The sequence below is a fragment of the Mesoplodon bidens genome, assembly GCF_964165515.1.
Source record: "Mesoplodon bidens genome assembly, contig: HAP1_SCAFFOLD_863, whole genome shotgun sequence".
In the NCBI taxonomy this organism is placed as follows: Eukaryota; Metazoa; Chordata; class Mammalia; order Artiodactyla; family Ziphiidae; genus Mesoplodon; species Mesoplodon bidens.
In genome coordinates this window covers 52,376-73,374 of record NW_027671256.1, presented here as the reverse complement: position 1 = coordinate 73,374, position 20,999 = coordinate 52,376, and the positions used below count along the sequence as shown (strand labels likewise).

At 40.0% G+C, this 20,999-nt stretch overlaps 1 protein-coding gene across 1 annotated transcript; it reads right to left on the bottom strand.

The window, feature by feature from the left end:
• Positions 1–7,152: 7,152 nt before the first annotated feature.
• Positions 7,153–20,790, bottom strand: LOC308611659 (neuromedin-U receptor 2-like; the record flags this gene model as incomplete). Its single annotated transcript, XM_081260363.1, is given in 5 exon segments — positions 7,153–7,448; positions 10,224–10,349; positions 12,810–12,894; positions 19,797–19,814; positions 19,818–20,790. Coding segments are annotated over 5 exon segments (1,221 nt in total). The 5' UTR covers positions 20,514–20,790.
• Positions 20,791–20,999: the final 209 nt, after the last annotated feature.

Sequence of the window (20,999 nt, the reverse complement as noted above, 5' to 3'; positions counted from 1 at the left end):
TGGCAGCTGGCTCCTCCAGAGAAAGCTAGCTAAGAGAGAGGGAGAGGGAGAACATGCCAGGAGAGAAGCCAGAGTCTTTCTGTAAGCTAATCTTGGAAGTGACACTCTGTCATTTTCTGTCAGGTAGAAGCTAGTCTCACCCACACTCAAGGGGAGGCTATTACATAGGACATGAGTTCCAAGGAATGGGGATCATCGCAGGGGGCCATTTTACAGGCTGCTCAACACTAGACAGATTTTACAACTCTATGGTTTTAAATCATTGCTCTTTTGAAAAATGACTAAAACAGCATTCAGTGCTTAATCAGATTTCCTTTTTTTTTTATTTTTAGTTTTGCGGTACGCGGGCCTCTCACCGTTGCGGCCTCTCCTGCTGCGGAGCACAGGCTCCCGACGCGCAGGCTCCGGACGGGCAGGCTCAGCGGCCATGGCTCACGGGCCATGGCTCACTGGCCCAGCCGCTCCGCGGCACGTGGGACCCTCCCGAACCGGGGCACGAATCCGCGTCCCCCGCATCGGCAGGCGGACTCCCAACCACTGCGCCACCAGGGAAGCCCCAGATTTCCATTTTTATGGCAGAGTAACCAGAACCTGTCTTGCCCTGGTGTCAGTAAACAGGGGTTCTGGTCCTTCTTCTGTGCCAATCAGCTGCAGCATCTCAGGCACTTAAGTCATGAACCTTGGTTTCCTTGTCAACAAAGAGAGGCAATTTGATTATGCTCTTTTTTTAAAAAATTTAATTTTTATTTTATATTAGAGTATAGTTGATTAACAATGTTGTGTTAGTTTCAGGTGTACAGCAAAGTGATTCAGTTATACATATACATATATCTATTGTTTTTCAGATTCTTTTCCCACATCGGTTATTATAGAATATTGAGTAAAGTTCCCTGTGCTACACAGTAGGTCCTTGTTGATTATCTATTTTATATATAGTAGTGTGTATATGTTAATCCCACGTTGGGAATTTGGGATTATAGTCTTTAAGATCCATTCTGGTTTGGGTATTCTTTTGCAACAAACAAAATTCTGTTCTAACAGGGTCCAACTCTCTTTCCTTTAGGCAAGAGTGTCTCAGCCTCAGCACTGTTGACATTTGGGGCTAATAATTCTTTGTTGTTGTTGGAGGGGGAAGCTGTCTTGGACACTGTAGGATAGGGAACAGCATCCCTGACCTCTATTCACTAGATGTCAGGATCAGCCCCCTCTTTGTGACAATAAAAATGTCTCCAGACTTTGAGGACCACAGATATAGGCAGAGCTATAATTAATCTAGCATACAAAAATAATTTCCTTTTCTGTAATATTTTGATTTTGTTTCCATTAAGAAAAAAATTCTATAAATTAATTAATATACAAGTGTTAATAACTTATAAGTATTTGCAGTTTAAAAGGGAAGGGATCTTTTGAGGCAGAAATTCAAGGCCTAGAGATGAGAAGCTGTTTTTAGTGACACTGTCAGGGAGTGGGGTGGAGGTGGGACACTATTCATATTAACCATAAAAAATCCTTATCCCACTGAAGTAAAGGAAACTACTAGAGAATAATTTCCAGGCTCCACAGAAATGGTTGTGTGAAAGTCCACATTAGTCCTGTGATGGTTAATTTTATGTGTCAACATGACTGTATTAAGCAGGTGTGTCCAAACATTTGGTCAAACTGTATTCTGGGTGTTTCTATGAGGATGTTTCTGAATGAGATTAACATTTGAATCCATTTCAATTAGCAGACTGAGTAGAGCAAATGGCCCTCTCTAATGTGAGTGGGCCTCATCCAATCAATTGAAGACCTGAATAGAACAAAAAGGCTGAGTAAGAGGGAACTTTGCCTGCTTGACTAATTGAGCTGTCCTTGGGCTAGAAATTATACCATGGACCTGCCTCACCTGGTTCTCAGGCTTTCAGACCCAGACTCTGTGATTACACAACCAGCTCTCCTGGGTCTCCAGCGTGTTTACTACAGATGCTGGGTCTTCTCAGCCTACATAATCACATGAACTAATACCTTATGATAAATCTCTTTCTGTCTGTCTGTCTGTCTCTCTCTCTCAAGAAGATGGATAGAAGAATTTCACAGAAGTCACAACTTTTCTGAGCATCACATTCGTACTCATGCTCTTGACTTCTGTGTTTGCTCTCCCATCTGTATTAGTGATTTAGTGGGAAGTCAATGAAGAGGTAATATTTGGGGATGACATTAAACTGAGAAGCTTTTTCAGTGATGTTGATGGAATAGAGTCCCATGTGGAATCAGTATAGTGAAATGGGGGAACTCAGACATTGGAGTCAGATAGTCCTGGGTTCATACTCACTGTACTGCTTACTAGATGTGTGTCCTTAGTCCCAACATTTTGTCCCCTCTGGTAGTGTTCTACCTCCCACCCTTGGTGGGGCGAGGATCTCATGGCGATTGGAGTGTACTGCTGGGCCCCCTAACTTTGGGATTGGCCATGTGACTTGCTTGCCATGAGAAGCACGTACTCCAGGTGGCCACTGGGTCCCCATCAGTGCCCCAGCCTCAGCTGGAGTGGAGCCAGCCCAGCCACCCTGCAGATATATGAGTGAGGTGTAAACACTTACTGTTGTATGTCTCACTCAGACTTTGTGCTTGCTTGTCTATTTTCCCAAGCGTAAAGTGAGGCTAAGTCTTATTTTGTCAACCGTAAAGGGGGAATAATAGCAATACCTTCCTCTTAGTGAAGCTGTGAGAACTTACTGAGCTAAGAGTACAACTAAATGTTATGAAGTAAAACATTTCAGTTTCTATTGTTAAAGAATTGGTGATCAAGTTAGGATCGGTATTAAAATTTTCAGTGTTTACAGAGGGAAGCATGAAATTATGATATTCCTTCTGTTGATATATTTAAATAAACAAGGTTTACCCAAGGCTTATTAAGACATATTTTCAAAATATCTTTTTACTAACAAAACATTCTTATCATGCATTAACGTGGGCTTCTTAACATAAAAGGAATTTCATGTTTTTGAAATTAATGAAGTGCTTTTTTTTTTTTTTTTTTTTTTTTTGGGCGGTACGCGGGCCTCTCACTGTCGTGGCCTCTCCGTTGCAGAGCACAGGCCCCGGACGCGCAGGCTCAGCGGCCGTGGCTCAGGGGCCCAGCCGCTCCGCGGCACGTGGGATCTTCCCGGACCGGGACACGAACCCGTGTCCCCTGCATCGGCAGGCGGACTCTCAACCACTGCGCCACCAGGGAAGCCCATGAAGTGCTTTTCTTTTTGATTTTTTTTTTTTTTAACCAGCTCAGCCTAACCATTCTAGCCTACTAAATTCACGGTATATATATATATATATATTTTTTTTTTTTCACAGTGTGTATATTTAATGGGCAATAGTATAATTTGAGTATATGCAACAATTTCTAGGCTGTGTTAGGTTAGTTAAAACTTTCAAATGTTCACATTACCTAGAAAATATTTCCAAAGTATAACATATATGTATATCTAATGTAGAGTTTAAATGTGATGTAATGATTTAAAGGGATGAAAAAAAGAGAGGGAATAGATTGTTTAGATGAACTGAACCTTCACTTGGCTTGCATAAACCCGGACAAGCTTAAGCTTCCTTACAATGTTTATATAGTACCTTTCCACATATTTAAAAATGAGGTCTCCAGCCAAGTAGAGAGAATGTGGAAATTTTGCATCTTTTTACAATGAACCCTGTGGGATATTTAAATCAGATGTATAGGGAAGAAAAGTAGATCTGTTGCTATTTTCTGTGTTAATATTAATGGACAGCATCCAAGGGTAATTCTTCCACTCTAGGTTAATTATAAAATGCTCATGAGACTTTCATGTCATAATTAGTATGCTTTAGCTTAGTTTATCTCTTACCTCTTTGGTCAAAATATGGTCCACTGACTTTTTTTCAAGGAGTTAACTGCAGCTTTAAGTGGTCTGTAATTATAACGGTGCTATCGAGGATTTAATCTACAAACAAATCACATATATTCCAGCAAGATGGCAGATTGCCAGCGTACTGATAGATAGTCATGTGCTGATAAGCCAGCTCTCTGATGGGCAGTGTTTACCAATTTCTATGGTGTAAATATTTCCACTGGGGCTCCTTTCAAGCTACCAATCATTTGACAACAGCCCCTCAAAATTCCTAAATATGCAATAATAAACTTTTGCAAGCCAGTCCAAGGCAGCACACCACTAAACAGTTAGTTCTTGTACATACTGGACTATTATGTACAATAATGATGCTTTTTAATTATCCTGCAGTGCCTTCATTCAACTACAACTCATACATTCAGAGAGTGCCTTTATGTAAGACTGTTAAGGGCCCTTTAGAATAAGATTATAATAATTTAAGTCATAGACTACTTTGAGGTGCTAATCAAAGCTATAAAACCTTCTCTATAAGAAAAAAATAAAGTACACACTAAGAATTATGAATACGATTTCAGGGGATTCTTCTACCTCTGAAACTTGTCCATGGGTCTCAGATTAATAATCTCTGCTATCTCTTTGGGCCAAAGTAATTTGGCAAGCAACATTGTGAATTTCATTGCTTCAGTTCACTAAGTTTGTGAATGACTGGAGAGCTCAAAATCACCATTTCATTGCAGAAAAGTTAAATTACCAATACTTTATTAATCATGTTTACTATCTGGCCTTTTCTGTCATTATTCTAAAATTCAGTGATCACAGGGAATTCAAGAGGAGATGATGTGGTCCATTACTGAGTTCAACTGAGTAACATTGAACAATTTAGTTTTAGTTTCTCCCTTTATTCTACTAATTTTGTGTGAACTATTATATAAGCTAACTGTAGGACTTGTGATATTTCAATCTTCATTTTTAAATACAAGCTTCCTATATGTACATATGTGCATGTGTATGTATGTCTATATAGACAAAATTAACACTTTTTTCTCCCTTTTCTAGGGCTAGGCTTAATTAAACCTATTGCCCTCTGACTTGGTCAAACACCTTTTTTACATAGTCACACGGTACTTGTATTTGGATTTTGTGGCACACTTCACAATTAGATTTAAACAATTAATTTTGTAATGATTTTCAAAAATAATCATTTCTTCTATTATATGTATAATTTAAAGGCCAGGTGATGCCACATGCACATTCCCTAATGGGTTCTGAAAATTTGTTGAATGAAAGAATTGATGATAATATTTTGGATATAAATGTTTAAGAGAAAAAAGATAAACAAGGAGAAAAAAAGAGACCAAAGTTTTAATGAAGCAACCAAATTACCAGCTTCAGTTTTAGTGTTGTTTCATTTTCTATCCACCCAGCTACAGCAGCAATATTTTTAGCCCTGGTCAGTTGGAGTTGATGTTGATGAGAATAATCATACTAGACCTTCAATAGGCAAGCAGGAAACTCATTTCTCCTCCATTTTTGAGGGTTTTGTTTTGTTGAGTCTTTTCAACTTAATTCTTAAATGACCAGAGAATTTCTGCTCACCAACATAAACCATCACTAAGAATTCAGATTCATTAAAGTTGGCTTAAAATTAGCTAAGAGATTTAAAAAATATAGTGGAACACTGTGAAGATGACTGTTCAGTTAGGAAATGATGCCAGAGACCAATGTTCTCATTTTTTAGTAGAATGGTTCTTTCCACTTGGCAAAAATTCAGAGACTAAAAGCTAGAGCTTGCATGTTTCAGCATCACTAAAGCCTGGTGCTGAGAAGAGCCTTCTCACATGGCAGGCACAGCAGGCATGCCTTTATAATCATGGCTGATTAAACGGCCAACTGAAGGTCAGATGACCCTGTCAGAAACAGAATCTTAGTCTTTCAGCTCTTTAACATGGTTTCATTTGGAGCTGTTTATTTGGCTCAGTACATCAGAATGTGAGACAGCTCATCACATATTAATTGAACATCTACCATTGTGATCGATATATTGTCAGGATTCCAGTAACAGCAAAAAGGAACACAGGTTACTTCATGCCTTTGACAAATGTACATTCTGGCAAAGCAAGAATATAAATCATGGAAATACAGAGCAGTGTGAAGAAAGAGCTTAAGGGACATAAACTGATAGAAAAGTCAGATACCACTTCTATTTGAATAAATCAAGCATGGTTTCATGGAAGAGGCACCACTTTGAGCTGGACATTGAAGAATGGGTAGGATCTCATCAGATGGAGAATGGAAATATAGAAGGTATTCTATAAACATATATATGCAGCTGGGGAAACTGGGGTGTGTTTTCATAAGAGCAAGTAATTCAATCTGAGTGGAACTATATAGTATTTGTGATGATACAATGGAAGGTGAGTCTGGAAGGTAGATTTTACCCATATTATATGAGTGACAGTGTTATAGAGGTAATGAAGGATTGAGTAGGGGGCACTCATGGGTTTGAGACCAGTAGTCACCATTTGACTTGTCTCTGTTCTGAGACAGTAGACATACCTCTGTCTACTTATGGCGTAAGTTATTAGAAATCGAAGTCTAGACCAAATTATGAGACAACTAAGTTTATGTTTGGTATGGTTTGATTCTTTGGACCTTCCACCATAGCCTTCTCCCTCTTCCCATTCTTCAGAAATTGTATCTAATTCCACCCCTGGTGAGGAATGTCTGAGAATGACTTGGGGATTGGAACAGTGGGAATAATAGTTCTGAGGAGCATTCCTGTGTTATCAGGAGGACTCTTAAAGTCAAAGGCGTCAGGACTCCAAAGAATCACATTATAATGGCACAATATGAGGCAGTAGGGTAAACAGCTTGCTATGGAAGAACTGGCATGGACCCCTCAAATCATATAAACAGCTTCTCCATGTCTCCCTCTGTGTCTCACAGGAACCACTGGTTGTAAGAAAGACAGCCTGATTCAAAGTGTGAATAACAGAACACACCATTCCCAATAGTGGAAATGACTCAAAGTATAGGTGCCATGCTTTGTTAGTCATGTTCTTTTCATGAACTAATAAAGGGGCATGAAGCAGTTAAGATAGTGGAAAGCTAACTAAAAATCAGGAGGTTCTGGGTTTTAGATCTAGATTTAAGTAGCAATTTTCACATTTGTTAAAAAAAGAAAAACTAGAATTGGATATATAAGTTCTAAGGGTCATTTTACCTCCTTAATATCATATAGGAAGGCATAAATTATGGGATGTCCCTCCATCTAGTGTGGAGCCATAGAGGAATGTCAACTCTTTGAGAGTTTGTTTCTTAGTGCCTGTCCAGTACAGAGGGCTGTGGGGAAATGAGAGCTGCAGATGGACAGCTGACAAGGGAACTGGGGACCCACATCTTCAGTCAGCTCCACAAGGTGACATTCTGTCAGGAAGATGTTCTGCTGCACAGATGGCCCCTGGGGGTGGTTCTGGGAGTGCCACTGTTTGCAGGAAGGAGTGATCACATTCCGGAATGCTGCTCGGAAACGGCGAGAGAGTAGGTTGTAGATAATGGGGTTGACAGCTGAGCTCAGGTAGAAGAAGACACCTGGAATGCAGGGGATTAAGAGACATGCCAAGGAGAAACTGGGGGAGAGGTACGACAGGGAGAAGCATAAGTATCTAACAAAGGTCTTGAATCCCTTTGATTGCCTCGTTTGGAAGTGATAATATACATAAGACGCTAAATGAGAATACAAAATACTCTGAACAGATCTACCAGCTGTGTACTTAGGATTCAAACCCAGAAAGATTAAAGAGTCTTGGAAAAATTGAGGCTCGCATGGGATCTCTCTGAGATGTTTGGCAACTTCCTTTGATGCCAACTCGTTTAATCAAAGAACATGTTCCCATAGCATTAACGAGAGGTGCTTAAGTATCAGAGGAAAGAGAGATGTTTTCTTATCTCATTGGAGTTTTGCTTAAATCTATAATTTGAAACTGCAGGTAATGGAGGAATAGTAAATCAGTCAAGGCATAGTCTCTGCTGAGAGTCCTTAAAATGCTAAATATCTCTTCAAAGAAGTATTCCCCAATGTCCTTTCCCTACCTAGCCTTTCCCCTTGATGGCTCTTCCCACCTTATTTCCAACCTTATTGAATATTTGTATTTTTCCATTTGTTTTCTCCACCAAATGTCTTGCACACTGGCATTTTCTTGGTTGATATACACTTTTCCTTTATTACCATATTCTATTCTATTTTCTCAAGGCACAAGGGGAGCCTAAGGTTGAGAATCAGAGGACTTCGTTTCTGATCTTGGCCTTTGCTTATTCTGTGACCCTGGACAGAACTGGCAGTTCAATTTCTTTTTCTCTGTAAAATGGGAATGATAACACCTTTTTAACTCACCTCCCTGGATTATTGTGAGGATTAAAGTGAGATACTGTCTACAGAAGGGCTGAGGATAAGAATATAAAACGAGCGATAGGTGCTGTCCTCAACACATTCATTGTTGTCCTCATTTATATAGTTCAGGACATTCAGAGTGCCATATGCCCTGTGGACAGAATTGGGCAGGGAGGAGTGTAGGAGGGGAATATTTCTATAGACTGTTAATTTGTTCAATAAAGAAATACTGATTGAACTCATTATACGACTTTGAGACACATTGGAAGGTAGTGGATTTAGACTTTGTTCTCCAAGGACTTGGAATAATATTGCAGAACAAGATTTATGCCTAACTTCAGTAATTAACAAAAGGATGATACCAAACAGTATCTGTTAAGAAAAGAGATACCAACAGTCATGCTATGGAAATTCACATAATGGCATAAACACAAGAACTCTAATGGTCATGACAAATTTAATGGGGGTGATTGGACTCTAGAGAGACCATGAAATGGGTAGGAGATCTTGGGGAAGAGAGGAGAGAGTGCTGCAAGTAGAAGGCTTAGCGTGCACCAGTGTGCTATAGAATGATTATTGTGCAAGAATAAGGCAGAACGTGCAGAAATCCCTGATTCACCAGTTTGACAAGCATTCAATGTCCACTCTACAACCATCTTTTTGGTACTCAGCAGGGCTTGTGTACAGTTTATACCTGGACATTAGGACTTTCCTCCATGTTAAACTATTTATTATTCTGGACAAAAAATCAAAACTGTTTATAGCTCTGATCTTTGTGGTTAGTCTGAGAAAATGGGAGTGTTTAAATAATATATACACTACTATATATAAAATAGATAACAAATAAAAAAGATGGTTGTAGAAAATAGATAATATATATGGTATTCAGTATGCATATGAATGCTATTGTTTTTGTTCTGTGCACATCTGGAGCTTAACTTGCATAAATTGATCTTATCTTTCTTCCTTAATGATGTCTTTGATAAAGAGCCCATAGAACCATCCAGTGACTAGCAGAGGTAGAGGGATAGAAGCGGTGTGACCCTAAGACTAATAGTTACACTGACTGAGAAAGAAAGACTCAGGTGGCCATTCTTTGCTCCATTTTAGAGGAAAGAACCCTGAACTTGAAGTTAGGTGACTCAGGCTTGAACCTTGTTTTTACCATTTGCCAACTGAGTGTCTTTGGACAAGTCATTTCTTCTTTGTAGAACTGTTTTTTAACCATAAAATGTTGATGATAATATCTACTTTACAAACTTGTGATGGTTGCAGAAGATAGGCTATAGCATTTTACAGCTTAAAAAGTTCTTCAATAGCAATTATTTTATTTGCTTCTTACCATCAGCCTGTGTTGTATATAGAGCAGGCATTATTGCCACCTTACAGTTGAGGAAACTTTGGCAAGAAGGAATCCATATTCTCCGTATCACTCAGAATATAAACGGTGGTATTGAGATACAAATCCAGATCCCCTGATTTAGTAACCTTTCAACCACTCTCTCTCATATTCTGTGGTGTCTTTAACAAGCAGCATTAAAGTAGCCTAAAAGCAGACCTTGAGGCCCCATGAATACCCTTTGGCTGACTTTCATGAGGGTCTAAAACTTGCTGAAGACAATACAGGATTTCAGGGACATGGATGTTTAATAAATAAGAACCAATTAAATCACATGGCCATTGAAAGGAAAACCAAAGGAATCATTCCTTTGACCATTTTCCTGCTGTAATCATCAAGCTTAGAGTTGACGTCTTTCATAAAGTAGTGTCTCAAATAGTAATATGGCGTATTTCTTTTGAACCTGTAACATACCTAATCAATACTTAAATAAAATAAAAATCTAGTGTCTTCATTACAGTATGGCAGATCCCCATGATAAATTGGTATATACAAATAGAACCTACTGCTCTAAGCAAGATGAAGAAGCTGCAGTTGCCTGGACACCTGTGATACACCCAAACGAGCTAAATTTTACCTGATACCACATGGATGAGATTGAACACAGCAGCCAGGGATTCAGTCCACTCCTCCACAAAGCTGAAGAAGAGCCAATCAATGTGGAATGGGGCCCAACAGATAGCAAACACTAAGACCAAGGCAACTGGAAAAGGATGATGAAGGGGAGAATTAATGGCAGTCAAAGCGAGAATAGGTATACAGTGCCCACACTGAGTTCATCCATTCCTTCTAGCATTTCCCCTCCATCTTTGTTAAGTTATAATTGCTAAAGTCCAACTAGATCCTAAAGAGACTCTACATAGAGTATGTAAACATAAGAATGAAGTTTATAGGATTGCGAATCAGTTGTCCATATGGTTGTAAACGATTTCTTGTGTAATGTAAGTTTCCTTCAGGATATTTAGAATAGTATTGAATGTATTCAAAGTTCTGAAAACATTCTATTGTGGAAAATAAATTATGTTGCAAGTAGACTGTTGGAATCACATAAACTGGATATATAAGTAAAATGATTGTGTTCAAGCAATTTGGTGTTCTTTAAAGTTATAGATTAATAACAAACTATGAAGTATAGTATGAATTTATCTTGTTTTTCTAGAAAAAAATCAGAAGTTTCTATGATTTTAATCATTTAAAATTCTGTAAGTCACCAAGGGAAAGAGAAAGGTCGAACAACCATGAGCATAATACAAGCATCTTAGGACTGGAATGGGGATGTGTCTATTATATTATAAATTGCTAGAGCACGGAATTCCTTCCACTTCCTTTATGTTTGTTTTTACATTTATGTTGAAATGATTACAGATTTACAGGAAGTTGCACCTTCCAGTTTCTTATTTTCAGCTCCCAAGACAGAGATTGGTGCTACCATAGTTTCTCTAAGGGGCATTTATTCTCCAGAAAAATAAACATGTATGTTTTTTTCTCCCCTGAATTTGTAAAATACTTTCCTTTCCTTTCGAGGCTTGAGATTTACCTCAAAATAATCTAGTAGGGGCTAAAGGAGAGACAGGGATATAGAGGAAACAAGATGAGCTATGAGCTGATAACTTTTAAAGCTGGGTGATGGGTATTTTGGTGTTCATTTTACAATTCTCTGTACTCAAGAGCACATTTGATGTTTTGCATAGTAAATAGTACATATGTTTCCTGTTGGCATTAAAATACTCAGAGTAAGTTGTCTGCCTGCATGATGTGGTTTCAGGAATATCAGGAAGATTCTTCTGAATTTACCTCCCAAGAAGAAGTCCCTAATCTGCTTACTACTGCCTACAATTCCCTCTAGTTAAAAATTTAATTCGTGTTATAATTAAACTCTCTGTCCCCAAAGGCAAATAGTTCACAGTATATTTTATCATTGTAACTATAATGTGAGTACACTTCATGTCCTTTTGTGAGAGATTATGATCTGAGAGATTATGATCAAAGAGAATTGGGGAGAAATAGTGAAGACACTAGATTTCTTAGTAGGGAAAGTCAGGTGCTAACAGGGGCTAAAAAATTTCAAGAAGGTGATTAGTAGAGTTGAAAAGACATACAGTGACCTCAGAGGTTTCTGGGTTTGTTTGTTTGTTTGTTTGTTTGTTTGGTTCATAGACATCACGTAGTTACAGTGAGTGTTTCATATGCATATTCGCCTGGAGGATTTGTTTCTTCCAACTTTCACGCTGTGACTTGGAAAGTATATTATAAACCTCCTTTCTCTAATTGATTGGTATCTCATTAGACCAGTTGGATCATATATTTTTATAACATTCTTTTGGGAGAGTGTGGATCAGTGCCTGGATGTGTTTTAAAATATCTTATCTACATAAAAGAGTGCACCATTTATATAAAATCATACAATGTCATAGCAGGAATGACTACTTAGAAGGATTCTTAGCCAGAAGTCCTTATCCTGGAAGTAAAAGATCCCACGGAGTCCAAACTTGGGTATCAGGGGGTTCAGGATCCCCCTGAAATGGATTGTAAACCATTTGATGTATGTTTGTTTGTACACTTTCTGAGCAGAGAATTCACTGTTTCCACAATATTTTTAAAGAAACCCATAACACAAAATCGGTTAAGAACCACCTGCTCATTTTAGGGGGGAAAAGAGATACTTAAAGGCTCTTAGAGTGGATATGATTTACTAAGCATTGAACAGAGTGTATTACAATGGTTGCGATTTAGAGTGCTATTCTGAGGTTTAAAAACCAAAATAGAGGGCTTCCCTGGTGGCGCAGTGGTTGAGAGTCCGCCTGCAGATGCAGCGGACACGGGTTCGTGCCCCGGTCTGGGAAGATCCCACATGCCGCGGAGCGGCTGGGCCCGTGAGCCATGGCTGCTGAGCCTGCGCGTCCGGAGCCTGTGCTCTGCAATGGGAGAGGCCACAACAGAGAGAGGCCCACGTACCGCAAAAAAAAAAAAAGAAAAAAAAAAAAAAAAAAACGAAAATAGAACAAAATAGACAGGTCCTAGGTGCTTGAGTAAGCCATGGAAGATCAGAACATGACACTGTGCTTCAGAAGAATTTTGATCCAGATCCCAGCAGTACTTGATCAATACCAAATATAACTCCTTTACTTTAACAAACAAGCAAAATACAAAATGGAGGACTTACACAGCATTTTAGTGACTGATTTTCTGGATGGTCTTTGAATATTTGCAGTTACTTCATCTGCTTCAAGGGGTTGGTCTTTCTTCAGCTGCAAGAGAAATGCAAAGAGATATAAAGAAAGGGAAACATTTTTCCCTCCCATTAAGATCTGAGAAGTGTGACTCTAACACTCATTTTGCAGACAAAAAACTGGACTTAAAGAAATGTAAGAATTTGTTAACATGTAAGAATATGTTTAACAATAAGTTGGAGGTGGAGTTGGATCAAGGTCACCTAACTCAACTGGATAGATGGTTGTGGCCAAATTCCAGGCAACCATTTATCCTATGCTACTCTGTAGAACCCTAGTTTTGTAGCATATTAATAGATATTCCATGAAAAATAAGAAATTCTGAAGTTAAAAAATGTTAGATAGGCTTTTTCATTCATCCATTCATTTATTTAATAATTATTAGACATCTATTAGAATGACATCCCTCGGGGCTCCCCTGGTGGCGCAGTGGTTGAGAGTCCGCCTGCTGATGCAGGGGACACGGGTTCGTGCCCCGGGTCCGGGAAGATCCCACATGCTGCGGAGTGGCTGGGCCCGTGAGCCATGGCCCCTGGGCCTGCGCGTCCGGAGCCTGTGCTCCGCAACGGGATAGACCACAACAGTGAGAGGGCCGCATACCACAAAAAAAAAAAAAAAAAAAAAAAAAAGAATGACATCCCTCTGCCTTGCGGTGGGTAGGCAGTAGAAAACAAAAACAGGTATTATTGCTGCTTCATGAAGTTTATAGTCTTTATTTTGGGTCATCTCAGAGCCTTAAAATGCTAATGGACTTTACACATTTCCATGGGGGACAATGTATCACCTTTCCTCCACCCCTACCTTGCACATCCCACATCTCCCACCCTCAAAGGGGATAGTGCTTCTTTGACTAAACAATACCCTTCCCAACGCATTTCAGTGGAACACCTGGTACCATCTTGAGAAGCACAATTTGGGAAACTCTGCTTTACAAATATTACCCATAAGGGTATATGTGTTTCTGAGTTTAGATGTTAAAATATACTCTTCCTTGTTGGAAGATATGGTGATCCTTAAAGTAGCATCTGAAAATTTCAAATATTAACATTTCCTGTACATGCAATCTCTCTTGCCCAGTTCAAGTCCCACCTACTCCTGGAAGACTTTTGTGGCCACTGTAGCCCATTGTCCTCCCCTTTCTCTGAACTCACTTACCACTGAAGATCTACATCATTCATCTAGTTGTGAATTTTTTCTCTTTAATTCATATGTTTCTAATTTGTGGTGATAGTCAGCCAGATAAAAAAAGCTTTAAGGTCTCATGATAAACTACCATCATATATCTAGAAGATAATATAGTATATATTTGCCGATTGGCTCTCCAGCATTTATTCTCCCCTTCTCTTACCAATCGTGCCCTGATTTTCCTAGTTGATTTACTCCTTCTCCATTTCATAGTCATTAATTTGGGTGGGAATGATCCCACCTCCAGATACAGGTTTAGTCCCTGGATAACTTAGCTGCTATCCTTCAGTCACAGTGATTGGATAATTGAGACCAATGAGATTTCAGATATTTGCTTATACATTTAGGAATGAAAGTTTCATTTCTCTTTTAGTGGAACTACCAGAGGGAGCTTTTTGTTTTTTTCCTCACCATAAGGAATGTGCTTAGAGCCACCAGTGGACTGCTATGCAGATTTGGAGGTTGAAACCAATACCATAGAAAGAAGATCAAAGAAACAGAAATAAAGTTAGTCCTTGCTGACATTGTGTGTCTTACTGGATTAATCTTCCCCAAGAGCCAGCTCTCCCTCTGGATTTTTCAGGTCTATGCTCTCTTTCATATTTTGTCAGATTGAGTTGGAGTTCCCTCATTAGCAATGTAGTAAGTCTTGACAAACTAAGACCATCAGTGGAAGGAAAATTCAACCTGTTTTATATAGTCTCAGTGTAGATTGGGATCAATTTATTGAATTATAGGGAGACATATTTTGATTCAAGATAGAGAAGAAATTAGTGTGGTTATGTGCAACAGTGGAACAGAATGCTCTAAGATGCAGTGAGCTTCCTGGGCTAGATGGCATTTTTACAGAATATTTAATTAATTTATTTATTTTTAATAAATTTATTTATTTATTTTATTCTTTTTGGCTGCATTGAGTCTTCATTGTTGCATGTAGGCTTTTCTCTAGTTGTGGCGAGCGGGGGCTACTCTTTGTTGCAGTGCATGGGCTTCTCATTGCAGTGGCTTCTCTTGTTGCCGAGCACGGGCTCTAGGTGCGTGGGCTTCAGTAGTTGTGGCACACATGCTCAGTGGCTATGGCTCGCGGGCTTAGTTGCTCCATGGCATGTGGAATCTTCCCAGACCAGGGCTCGAACCCATGTCCCCTGCATTGGCAGGTGGATTCTTAACCACTGTGCCACCAGGGAAGTCCCTACAGAATATTTTAGAGAAGGTATTTAAAATTAAATAAGACTTGGAAGAAAAGATCATTAATAGTTGCCTCCAAAGTTCAACAGATCAGTATCCTGTCTCTAACAAACATGTAGGCTCCTAGAAGTCAGGTTGCTTTCAGCATTGCACTGCCCTGAAGTATCCATGTGGATGATTAACAAAACTGGCCATCTGTCTCTTGGATATATTGGTGTTCTCTACATATACCTGTGTCTTCAGAAAGTGAGGGATTAAAGTTCTGTGAGATTTGACCCTTTGGAGTCACCTAGAACTTGAACGAAATAGGGGAAAATATTGTGCAGTTATTAGGAATAAATGGGAGCGAACTAAAGGTGATGTTATTAATATAATAGTAAAACAAAATAATGCAGGTATAGTTCTTAACTCAATGTCTGGCACATGATACTCAGTAAGTTATAGATTGTGATTCTGGGAGTTCCCTGGTGGCCTAGTGGTTAGGATTCCGGGCTTTCACTGCCATGGCCCGGGTTCATTCCCTGGGTAGGGGACTGAGATCCTGCAAGCTGCACAGCATGGCCAAAAAAAAAAAAAAGTTTCATATATTGTGATTCTGATTATTGTCCTGGGTTTACTTGAAAGGCATTTTTATGAAATATTTATTTATAGCTGTAGGCCCACTCATGTGTATTACTGAGTCCCTTCTAGTAATTCTCCTTCTCATGGTACCATTCACCACAAGCTGTACTCGTGCTGATGCAAAGAAGCATCCAGATACACTGAGAAGAAAACCACTGGTGTTGAAGGTTAGAGCAATGCATCAAACTGCACATCTTCCTAACGCATCTTCAATTATGTTCTAATGATTTCATACCATTTAAAAAAGTTTGTCCTTATTACAAGATAGTTATTCCATTATTTGATTCCAGTCCATAATCAAGAACAAAGAAAGAGTTTTAAGATCTGTTAGTCACTTCTTCGGTGGCTCTAACAATTCTCACTGGGGATTTCTCCACCCCAGGGAAAAATTTCCTTAAATCAAACAGCAAGCAAATGGTGCACACAATCTTTATATGAACAAGCTTCTTGTACAGCTTAGTTTGTCCTGAAAAGAAAAATTATGAGTCTATTAATCATCACATTTGAGCTTCCTTAGGTCACAGTGACACAACTAGCCAACTAGAAGAAGAGTCAGAAACAGAATATTTATGCATATTATACATTGTTCCAGCAGAATTTGAAGGGGTTGACATAGTAGAATAGAATCCAAACCGTTTGTCTAGCCAACATTAAATGCTGCTTTATTTCTTGTTGAATAATTTCATTTCTCTTCAGATATTTGGTAGAGTAGATATTTATCCATTAATTATTCTCACCCACCCCTAAACACTTTAAAAGTCAACTTACAGAAATAGGAGAGGAAAATGGTCATCACTCTATAGGAAGTTCAGAACTCTTCCTACCTCACTCCTTTTAGTTATTTTTACGTAAGATAAAAGGTGAAGGGGAGACGTGAGGTTGATTATCATTCAGATTGATGTATAATCCTGATCAGTTGTTTATACTGCTTAAAATCATTTCACCAGCTGTTCATTTATATAGATTGTGATTCATTTATATAGCTTTAGGATGCCAAGATATAATCATAGCTTTTGTGTAAATATCTCTAGAATCTGAACAAAATCTGTTTATTTAAAAAAAAATCAGTCCAACCCTGTTTGTCCTGGCTGAATTCTGCTACAATTCATAATCCATCCGCTTCGGCTCAAGCTTTAATGCTGCATGTGGGAGATAAAAGGACTAAGTGAGAGCTTCCCAGGTGGGAAGGAACTTGCCCTGGGATTGCCTGTTTCCCAACTCCATTATGTTCGAACCCTGGAGAGCAGCTCGGTGGACACTTGTGTCCTGTAACGATGAAGCAGCTCTGCTTGCTCAGCTTTGAGCATACATATTGCTCCCCTCCTTCTTCCCTGGTCCTGGGATTACATCAGTCTTGGTTTTCTGCCTTCTGAAGGCAATGGGGCCCACAGTCATTCATAACTTTCGACTTGCCATGAGAATCAGTACTCCTCAGAATTGATTGAATCTCTTCAAAAATCTTTTAGCTCAAAAAGGCTTTTTGAGACAATGTTTCCAAGTCTCCCATTTTGAAGGTAGAGAAGCTGAAGTCCAGCAATAAAGGAAATAATTTAGCCTCATTCACTCATTCATTGAGCTTACAGTCGAGTTGGAGAGGAAGAAGTTAAGGAACCCACAAATATAGAATTATAAATTGTGATAAATGCAATGATGGGAAATTGCTAAGAATCATGAGCACCTAGAGAGGGACCAGGTAGTTAGGGAATCAGGGAGAGCTTCCTGGAGGAAGTGTGAGTGAAGTATGATTTAAAGGATCAGTGGGAGTTAGAAAGGCAAAAACAATTGTGGTAGTAGACAGAAGGAACATTTCTGGCAAAACTAGAGCAGAAGGTGCAAAGGTCTTGAGACCAATGCCACAGACTAAGGCCTACTTCTGATTCCTAGTCTAGAGGTCTTTAAATTAAATGTTACTATAGCAGTGACATTCTAAGCAATAGTTCCTTTCCTGGTGTCCTCTGGGTAACACCTCATCCTTCCTGAAAATAGGATGCTATAAGTTGCACTACACACACAAAGCAAACTAGGGTGGTTTCTAAGCTGTTGTCTGAGCTGTCACTGAGCTCCTGATACAAGGTAGCTGTAGATTCATGACAACAAAACAAAGTGACACTTAAATTAATTGCTTGGAGGAGGAAACATGTTTCCTATTCACAGTTAAATATCTCCTCTAAATTGATCCAAGGCAAGTGATTGTTTGCTGTTTGAAGAGATGGTATTGATAAATTTGGGATGGATATTTCTCATAGGGCTCATGATATTTGGAATCCTGCAGAAGTCCTTTCCGCCACAGTTGGATACACAGGGCTTTCTAAAGACACGATGACTGTAAACTAGTCTGGGTTGACACTTGTCTCTGGGAATTATAGGAGCCAGCCCTCCAGGAGACTGGCATAACTCTGCCTGATTAGATTTACTCCTGTGTCCAGACATCTGTTGTACTTAAAATCTATTCTTTCTCCTTAGACATTGCCACTCTGCTTAGGCACAGTATTTATTTGAAAGGACCATCTGTGGAGCACTCGTTTCTGACACACACCTTTCTCAGAGATGCACTGAGATGGGAGTATATTAATTATCACATAATACAGGGTATCAGAGCCATCTTGGTACATATGATGTGAATGTGATGTCTGCTTTGTTTTCCTTTCATTTATAATTCACATTGCTCCCACTCACAGATTTTCCTTTCCTTTTTTTTTTTAAGGAATCACAGGCTGTTAGAGCTATCAGGAGCCTTAGGGATGATCTGATGTAAGCTTTTCATTTTATAAATGTAAAACCTAACTCCAGGAAAGAATTAAGGGGCTTTACCTAAAGGCATATTATATGTGAGCTTCAGACCTGGGAGTCTGAGTGGTCTCATGACTATTTCCTACACAGCCTACCTATTAAATGGGTATAAAATTGTCATCATTAGATTTCATCTCTATGAATTTGGCTGCAGAATATACCAGGAAAGGAATCATATAGACTCACTCCTACCTTCATCAAAAGCAAAACAACAGTTTCAGACAATTCAGATGCAGGAAAAAAGAAAAAGAAAGGAAAGAAAGAAGAAAGGAAGGAAGGAAGAGAGAGAGAGAGACAGAGAGAAAGAAAGGCAAGAAAGAGAAAGAAAGAAAGAGAAAAGAAAGAAATCGGTTTACCATGATGAGCACAGGAGAGAAAGCTCTAATTATAAAATGTTGCAAACTAAGTAATAATATTCTATTAATTCCAGCTATCTCTTATTCACACTGTCTTCTAATCTATTTTATGTATTCTGTTTAATTCCTCGTCCCTCAGTCTCCACCTGTTGAAAAGAAGTCCAGGTTGATCTCACTTAGGCCATATTTTTACATTTTAATCTGATATTTCAAGCAAAGGATCAAAGCAACCACAAAGAAGGGTCTGACTTTAAAACTCTGTCTGTCTTGGAGTATAAAATAGGCAGGGATAGTTTATTTTACACTCAGACCAAGTTGGTGCAGAGGAAAATTTCAATGCAGGCAAAGCAGGTGAGCGCAGGAAAGAGACAGCAGGGTGTGAAACAGTCTCTCCATGGGCAGCTGCCTTGTGCTATTTAAAATGAGGCTCAACCTCAGACCTACTGAATCAGATTTTCCTGGAGGGAGCGACCTGCCCATGGGTACCCATAGTGAGGTTTCCAGGTGATTTGTAGGAACACCTGGGTTTGAGAACCACAGGTATAGAGGGGAGAACAATGGAAGGTGAGTTAAAGGAAATGAGTTATAGTTGTGGTTACTCTTTGTCCAATTTGAATCCAGTCCTTTAGCTTCCGAGTTTCCCCTCTGAGCTCATCCTATTTTTCTCTATGCTCCCTTCCAATTCTGAACTTCTCCAGTTCTAATTGTTTCTCCGAACTTTGAGTAAGAGAAAAAAGAAGGGATGCTGCCATAACGGTTGCAGCCAGCTTGGATACTCACTTTGAGCCCCATGAGGTACTAGAGGACACTGATGACCATCATGGGGAGGATGTAGAAGAGGAAGGAGGTGACCTGGATAATGAAACTGTAGATCCACATGGGCTTAATGATCGTACAGGTGGCAGAGCCCGGGACGAAGGACCCATTGGGGAAGTAGCAGAGCTTGATGCCGTGGATGCTGGTGTTGGGCAGAGAGAAGAGAACAGAGAAGCCCCAAACGATGCCGAGGATTTGGAGGGCCCGCCGCCGGGTGCTCTCCAGCTTGGCGCGGAACGGGTGGAGGATGGCCACGTATCGCTCCACGCTGACCGTGGTGATGCTGAGGATGGAGGCGAAGCACACCGTCTCAAAGAGGGCCATCTTGAAGTAGCAGCCCACGGGCCCCAAAAGGAAGGGGTAGTTGCGCCACATCTCATAGACTTCCAGGGGCATCCCGAGAAGCAGGACCAGGAGGTCGGAGACAGCCAAGCTGAAGAGGTAGTAATTGGTGGGTGTCTTCATAGTCTGGTGCCGAAGAATCACCAGGCACACCAGGAGATTGCCAACGACCCCCACCACAAAAATCAGAGTATACACCACAGACACTGGCAGGAAGAGGTGGCTGCGTGGAGGCCCGCAGAGCAAAGCTAGGTAGTCATCAGTGTTGTTCAGATATTTCTTGAATGGATCTTCCAGTTCCTTTTGGTAGATCCAGGAAACATTCTCATGTTTCTCCATCACTGCCGTTAAAATCCAAGACCTGAGCCTCCTCTGGAATGATCTTCTGTCCCAAGCTGAGCCGGAAAAGAAAGAGAAAGCAGGCAGGAAAGCACAGGCTCAGTGAAAGAGGCCGGGAGAGGGCTAGAGCTTCAGCAGTGTTGGGCTGCTCAGACCTCAGATCTCTTCTGAAGAGCCCCCCACGGGAGACAGAAGCCCCACCCCTCTGCGGGCTGTGGGCCAATGTGTGTGTCAGACGCTCAGTAAGAGGACAGCTGGGTGGGGCGTGCTAGCTTCCTGTGCAGGAAGCAGGAGAGGACGGGGAGACGTTTCTCTGAATTGACAGGAGCTGGGAAAGCAGAGCTGTCACAGACGGTGACACTAAGTTAAATAAGGTGTGGGCACTCGGAGCTGTGCATTTTGCAAAGTTTTGGGAATCTGGGTGGAAATACAAATTTAGGTCGCAAGGTCACGTGTAGAAGAGTACAAATCTTCATTGATCCTTGT